The following is an 8,320-nucleotide window of genomic DNA, read 5'->3' on the forward strand; positions in this document are numbered from 1 at the left end:
TCCTCTGACCACAAGGGAATAAACTAGAAATCAATAATAGAAAAATAGTTACAAAAGTCTCCAATATTTGGAGATTAAACTATACAGTTCCAAAAAATGTATAGGTATAAAGTCTCAAAGTTAAAAATATTTTGAACTAAATGAAAATGAATATACGGCTTATCAAAATTTATGGTAAGCAGCTAAAGCAGCAGTTGGAGGGAAATATATAGCAATAAATGGATTTATTAGAAAAGAATAAAGGTCTAAAGTCAGTAACCTATACTTCTCCATTGGGAAATTAGGTAAAGAAGAGCCAACGAAAAGAAGGAAATAGTAAGTATTAGAGCAGAAATCCATGATATTAAAAATGGGGAAGAAAAAACCAAGAATATCAATAAACTCAAAGCTGTTTATTTAAAAATATCAATAAAATTGATAAGCCTCCAGCGAGACTAACCAAGGAAAGAAGGGAAAAGAGACAAATTACCAGTGTCAAGAATTCTACGATACTAAAAGGACAATAAGAGGAATACCAGAAACAACTTTATGCCCATAAATTTGATAATTTAGATGAAATGGACCAATTCCTACAAATATGCTACTGTAGACTGAATTGTTCCCCCCAAATTCATACTGAAAACCTAACCCCCCCCCATATTACTGTATTGCAGATAGGGTCTGTAAGGAGGTCATAGGGATAGATCCCTGGCCCAAATAAACTGGTTTCCTTATAAAAGAGGAAGAGTAGTGATAATTTCCAGTGATCGCTCCCAACCCCCAGCCCTCTTTCTCTCATGAGGACATAGTAAGTAGGTGGCCTTCTACAAACCAAGAAAAGAGCTATCAGCAGGAACCGAATTGGTTGCTGCCGTGTTCTTGGACTTCTAGCCCCCAGAACTGTGAGAAAATAGATTTCCATTGTTTAAGCCACCCTGTCTACGGCATTTTGTAATGGCGGGCTGAGCAGAATAAGACAGACACAAACTACCAAAACTTATTCAAGAAAAAGTAAATAATGTGAATAGTCCCAAATCTTTTAAAGGAATAGTAGTAAAAAATTTTTTTAAAAAAAGAAAATACCTAGCCAAGATGGTTTCGCTCATGAATTCTACCAAACATTTAAGAAAGAAATATCATCAATTCTACACATTCTGTTCCATAAAATCAAATAATGAGGGACACTTCCCAACTTATTTTTTGACATCATCATTACCTAATGCCAAATTTAGACAAAAACAATAAAAGAAAGGAAAACTATAGAGCAGTATTTCATGAACTTAAACACAAAAATCCTCGCCAGAATATTAAGAAATGGAATCCAACAATATTTTAAAAGGATAATACATCCAGACCCAATAGGGTTAATCCCAGGAATAGAAGGCTTTTTCAACATCAAAAAAAAAAAATCAGTGAGGTCCACCATATGAATAGACTAAGAAATGCCATATGGTCATCTCATTAGGTTCAGGAAAACAATTTAGCAAAATTCAGTACCCATTTATTACAAAAGCTAAAAAAAATGGGAATAGAAGGAGACTTTCTTTTTTTTTATAAAGATTTTATTTATTTATTTGAGAGAGAGACAGTGAGAGAGAGCATGAGCGAGGAGAAGATCAGGGAGTGAAGCAGACTCCCCATGGAGCTGGGAGCCCAATGTGAGATTCGATCCCGAGACTCCGAGATCATGACCCGAGCCGAAGGCAGTCATCCAACCAGCTGAGCCACCCAGGCATCCCAGAAGGAGACTTTCTTAACTAATAAAGGACATATATGAAAATTACACAATAAGCATCATACTTAATGTCAGGAGACCAAATGCTTTCTCCCTAAGATCAGTAATAAAACAAGGATCTCCCTTTTTCACCACTTGTGTTCAGCATTGTTTTGGAAATCATATCTAGGGCAGTAAAGCAAGAAAAATAAAGACATGCAGGTTAGAAAGGAAGAAATATAACGTCTTCATAAATGGTAAGATTATCTATTAGATCTCCCCAAAGATCTACAAAAACTCATGAAAGTTGCATTTTACAAGTTAATAAAAGTCATTTGCTTTCCTATATAGAAACAACTAGGGACGCCTGGGTGGCTCAGTTGGTTAAGCAGCTGAAGACAAAAGGAACCATACATAAATACTATAGTTTTTAAAGTTGTTTCTTACATGAACACAGATTTAGAATTCTAAAACTGTTGTATACAGCAGATAGTGGGAGCCAGGTTTCTTTACAATCAGAGACAGTGATTACAGATAAGCATGGAGGAAGGCTAGAATGCATCATATTCTTCTGGAATAGAGTTGGAGACATCAATATGAATTCATGTTTAGCTTAATATAGATATGGATGGATACATACAGAAATAATTGTAGATATGTTTTTTCACGTGGATTAGTATATTTCCTAGCTCTGTCTACTGCAAAAGCCTAGAAGCAGTAACACCTGGAAAACACTACCTTGGCTAGAAAGGTTAATACATCAGTAATAAGCCCTATTAATAGCATGTGCCATTGATATGATGGGCTAAGAAGGGCACTTTACTTCTGTAGCCATTCTCCCAAAAATCTACCCAATAGGCTATACTATAATCCCACTTTAACCCTGAGAAAATCAACATGCAAACCCAAATTGAGTAACATTCATACAAAATGCCTGACCAGTACCTCTCAAAACTACCAAGGTCATCAAAAACAAGGAAAGTCACAGCTCAGAGAAGCCTAAGGAGACATGATGACTAAATGTAATGTGAGTCCAAGATGGGATTCTAGAATAGAAAAAGGACATTAGGGAAAAACTAATAAATTCAAATAAAGCATGAGATTTTGTTCATGAAGTATGTGTTGATATTAATTCATTAGTTGGGACAACTTTCCCATACTAATATAAAATAATAATAAGGGAAACTGGGTGAGGGCCATGTGGGAACTCTTTGTATTTGTGACTTTTCTATAAATTTAAAACCATTCTGAAACTTATAACGAGTTTATTAAGAGGAAATTGGAGAAGGTAGTGGAAACAAAGCCATAAGTTTCACTGTGAAAGGGAATATAAATGTAGTTGGGTGGTAATGGAAGAGATACATACAGTGAATGAGAACATTATTTTAAGATGGGGGTAAAGCAACATGTTTGCTGATGCAGATGATACAGTGGGGAGGGAAATTTTGATAAACCAAAAGAAGATGGAGCAATTTCAGAAGTATAGTACCTATGTAGGAGAGAAGAGATAGGGTCTAATTCATAAATGGAAGTGTTGGCATTGGTTAAGTGCACGGATATTTCAACCATAGTAACAGGAAGGAAGGTAGAATATATGGACACAGATGCAAATAAGTGGGTGGATGTGGAGATTCTTTCTTTTTTTTTTTTAGATTTTATTTATTTATGTGAGAAAGAGAGGGAGAGAGAGCATGAGCAGGGTGAGGGGCAGAGGGCAAAGCAGGCTCCCTGCTGAGCATAAAGCCCAACGCTGGGCTCAGTCCCAGGATCCTGAGATTGTGACCTGAGCTGAAGACAGATGTTTCACCGACCAAGCCCCCCAGGCGCCCCTGGAGATTCTCCTCTAATTGCTTCCATATTCTCTTTGAAGGAGCAAGAAAGGTCACCAGTTGAAAATGGGAAGGGAAAAGCTGTACTAGCAGTTTGAGGAGATAGGAGACAGTATGAAATAGTCTTCTTGGAAAGTGAGAGTGATTTAACCAGGAAATTATGCAGAATGTTTGGCAGTGGTGAGTATTCATTTGAGACATTTGGTGACGATTTTAAAATGAGAATGGCCATTGCAGTTTAAAATATTTTCTCCAGCAATATTCAGCTGCTTAGCTGCTTGGTTGCAGGCACAGATGAAGTGGGGACTTGAGTTTATTAGGAGTGGGGTTTTTTCAGGGAAGTATGGCAGGGGGAGAGAGAGGAGCAAGGGAGTTAAGTGTGTTTTCAAGGAATGGATTAAAATGATGGACCATAAGGACGCCTGGGTGGCTCAGTTGGTTAAGCAGCTGCCTTCGGCTCAGGTCATGATCCCAGCGTCCTGGGATCGAGTCCCACATCGGGCTCCTTGCTCGGCAGGGAGCCTGCTTCTCCCTCTGTCTCTGCCTGCCTCTCTGCCTGTGCTCGCTCTTGCTCTCTCTCTCTCTGGCAAATAAATAAATAAAATCTTTAAAAAAAAAAATGATGGACCATAGAATCTGGGCCCCATAAGGAGAAAAATGAAGATATTAAAGGAGACAAGATGATGGGATTAGAGCTCTTTGTGCAGGTGAAGGATTATTGGAGTGAGGAGTGCACAAATAATTGAACAGAAAAGGGAACAAGGAGTAGTATAGGATGTTTGAAATGAAAATTATAAAGGTTAGGGTTAGATTAATGTTGATGACAGGAAGGTATGACAGTAAATTGATCTTTATTTATTTAAAAATAGAGTGGCACACCAGATATTTGTTTAGAGTAATGAAGAGGGGTAGAGTTATAGGACAGCATGAGCTTTAGAGGAGCAAGGAGACAACTATCCTACTTGTACACTGTAGCATTGTCTTGCCCTGCTGATGGTCCAAAATCTAGAATACTCTTTCTAAAATACAATCTGAATCATGGCTCTGATTTTTAAAATCTCCTTATAGATTTTGGTTAGTATCCAAAATCTATAAAGAACTAATACAGCTCAACACTCAAAAACCAATTGATCCAGTTAATAAAGGGGCAGAATAGACATTTTTCCAAAGAAGACATCCAGATACACGAAAAAGTGCTCGGCATCAGGGAAATACAGATCAAAACCACAATGAGCTACCACCTCACACCAGTCAGAATGGCTAAAATCAACAAGTCAGGAAATGACAGATGCTGGCGAGGATGCGGAGAAAGGGGAACCCTCCTGCACTGTTGGTGGGAATGCAAGCTGGTGCAACCACTATGGAAAACAGCATGGAGGTTCTCAAAAAGTTGAAAATAGAGCTACCCTATGACCCAGCAATCACACTACTGGATATTTACCCTAAAGATACAATGTCATTAAAAAAAATGCAAATGTCGTGATCCAAAGGGTCACATGCACCCCAGTCTTGATAGCAGTGGTGTCCACAATAGCCAAACTATGGAAAGAGCCCAGATGCCCTTCAGCAGATGAATGGATAAAGAAGATGTGGTATACACACACACACACACACACACACACACACACACACACAGGAATATTACTCAGTCATCGAAAAGAATGAAATCTTGCCACTTGCAACCATGTGGATGCAGCTAGATTGGATTATGCTAAGTGAAGGAAGTCTGTCAGAGAAGGACAAATATCATATGATTTTACTCATCTGTGGAATTTAAGAAACAAAACAGATGAGCATAGGGGAAAGGGAAAAAAAGAGAGGAGCACAATGCATAAGAGACTCTTAACTGTAGAGAACAAACTGAGAGTTGACGGAGGAAGGGGGTGGGGGGTAAATGTGTGATGGGGACTAGGGAGGGCACTTGTTGTGATGAGCATTGGGTGTTTTATGCAGCTGATGAAGCACTAGATTCTACTTCTGAAACCAATGTTAGATTATATGTTAATTGACTAGAATTTTCTGAAAGATTATTTATTTATTTATTTATCAGAGAGAGAGAGAGAGAGAGAGCACAGCAGGGAGAGTGGCAGGCAGAGGGAGAAGCAGGCTTCCCGCTGAGCAAGGAGGCTGAGGCAGGACTTATCCCAGGACCCTGAGATCATGACCTGAGCCAGAGGCAGATGCTTAACTGACTGAGCCACCCAGGTACCCCAATGTGTTTTATTTTTTATATTTTATTTATTTTAATATTTCAAGTTTTTATTTAAATTTTCATTAACATACAGTCTAATGTTAGTTTCAAGAGTAGAATTTAATGATTCATCACTTACACAGAACACCCAGTGCTCATCACTACAAGATCCCTCCTTAATACCCTAACCCATCTATCCCAGCCACAACCACCTCCCTCCTCAACCCTCAGTTTGTTCTCTATCATTAAGAGTCTTTTATGTGTTGCCCCCTCTCTTTTTTCCCTTTCCCCTATGCTCATCTGTTTTGTTTCTTAAAGTCTACATATGAGTGAAATCAAATGGTATTTTTCTTTCTCTGACGGACTTATTTCACTTAGCTTAGCACCCTCTACCTCCAACCATGTGGTTGAATTGTTGAACACTACATCAAAAACTAATGATGTACAAAAGTTGGGGAGGAGATTGTGCTGTGTGAAATAAGTCAAGCAGAGAAAGTCAATTAAATGGCTTCACTTACTTGTGGAGCATAAGGAATAGCATGGAAGAGATTGGGAGAATGAGAGGAGAGGGGTGTTGGGGGAAATCGGAGGGGGAGATCAAGCAGGAGAGACTGTGGACTCTGAGACACAAACTGAGGGCTTTGGAGGGGAGGGGGGTGGGGGGTGGGAGAGCCTGGTAGTGGGTATTAAGGAGGGCACGGATTGCATGAAGCATGGGGTGTGGTGCATAAACAATGAATCTTGGAACACTGAAAAAATAAAATTAAATTAAGATGTTAAAAAAAATCAAATGATGTGCTATTACAGTGGCTAACTGAACAGAGTAAAAAAAATTTTTTTTAATTTAAAAAATAGAATTGTCAATGTATTTTTAAAAATAAAATAAAATAAAATACTTCAGTGGTTTCATTTTCCAAATTTAGAACTCTGTTCTGTTCTGAGTTTATCTTGGATACCTGGTGACAATATGAGGTATGAACCCAATTTTATCTTATTTTCAAATGGCTGTCTAGTTGTCCCAACACAATTTATTTTAGAATTTGTATTTTTTCTAGTGATTATAGCTGTCAGTTTATTAGAATCCAAATTTCTATACACGTTTAGGTGTATTTTGTATTTATATTCTTTTTTGGTTTTATCTGCTATTCCTATCCCAGCATAGTAGAAATTTTACAGTATGTTTTGTATTTGGTAAGGTGAGTGCTCTTGCTTATTCCTTGGTAGAAGAGTTTTTGAAGGAAATTTTCTGATTAGTGATTATTTTTAAGTTTTCCTAAATAAATATTTATTTACTTCTATAAAATTAATCGTGTAAAATAATATCACAAATAATATGAAGAATGCATTTCCCTAGAGCTGCAATATGCTAACACCGTGATGCGCTTTGATTATGTCTGGCTTCGAGACCACTGCCGCTCAGCATCTTGCTACAACTCTAAGACTCACCAGCGCAGCCTGGATACTGCCAGTGTGGATTTATGCATCAAGCCAAAGACCGTTCATCTGGATGAGACCACACTCTGTCTCACCTGTGAGTAGAAAGGGGCTTGGTCTTGGCTGGGTTACTCTTCTAAAGAACAGTCATTTTGCAAAAACTGCTTTGCCCTGTTCCAGAATAGGGGATTCTGGTTTCTTTATTGAGGTATAATTAACGTACAATATTTAATTAGTTTTAGGTATAACATTGATTTGACAATTCTGTGCATTACTCAGTGCTCACAATGGTAAGTGTAGTCCCCATCTATGACCATACAGTGTTATTACAATATTACTAACTATGTATTCCCTATTCGGCACCTTTTATCTCTGTGACTTAATTTTATAACTGGAAACTTATACCTCTTATCCCCTTCACCTCTTATGTCCCTCCTCCCCCACCACAGAAGACACCAGTTTGCTCTCTTATTTTAGTATCTGGTTTTTTGTTTGTTCATTTGGCTTTTTGTTTTGTTTTGTTTTGTTTTGTTTTGTTTTAGATTCCACATATAAGTGAAATCACATGGTACTTGTTTTGCTGTCTGACTCATTTCACTTAATACATACCTTCTAGGCCTGTCCATATTGTAGCTCATGGCAAGATCTCATTCTTTTTAATGGATGCGTAATATTCCATTGTGTATACATACCATATCTTCTTTATCTATCTGTGGGTCACTTGGGGTGCTTCCATATGTTGGCTCTTGTAAAGCTGCAGTAAACATAGGGGTGCATATATCTTTTCAAATAAGTATTTTCTTTGGGTAAATACCCAATAGTGGAATTGGGGGATTTTTTTTTTAATTTTTTATTTTTTATAAACATATATTTTTATCCCCAGGGGTACAGGTCTGTGAATCACCAGGTTTACACACTTCACAGCACTCACCAAAGCACATACCCTCCCCAATGTCCATAACCCCACCCTCTTCTACAAACGCCCCTCCCCCCAGCAACCCTCAGTTTGTTTTGTGAGATTAAGAGTCACTTATGGTTTGTCTCCCTCCCAATTCCATCTTGTTTCATTGATTCTCCTTCTATCCACTTAAACCCCCATGTTGCATCACCACTTCCTCATATCAGGGAGATCATATGATAGTTGTCTTTCTCTGCTTGACTTATTTCGCTAAG

General features: G+C 38.0%; 1 protein-coding gene across 7 annotated transcripts in view; it reads left to right on the forward strand.

Moving 5' to 3' along the window:
• The window catches only part of TMLHE (trimethyllysine hydroxylase, epsilon), a 76,124-nt gene that overhangs the window by 21,211 nt on the left and 46,593 nt on the right, over positions 1 to 8,320 (forward strand). For 6 of the 7 annotated variants that reach the window (XM_059384885.1, XM_059384890.1, XM_059384888.1 and 3 more), the window contains exon 3: positions 7,053 to 7,244. In XM_059384885.1, the coding sequence (XP_059240868.1) occupies positions 7,053 to 7,244 (192 nt within the window). The remainder of the gene's footprint in view (positions 1 to 7,052; positions 7,245 to 8,320) is intronic. The other variant, XM_059384887.1, reaches the window with a different exon arrangement.

Source organism: Mustela nigripes, chromosome X (genome assembly GCF_022355385.1).
Source record: "Mustela nigripes isolate SB6536 chromosome X, MUSNIG.SB6536, whole genome shotgun sequence".
NCBI classification, from domain to species: Eukaryota; Metazoa; Chordata; class Mammalia; order Carnivora; family Mustelidae; genus Mustela; species Mustela nigripes.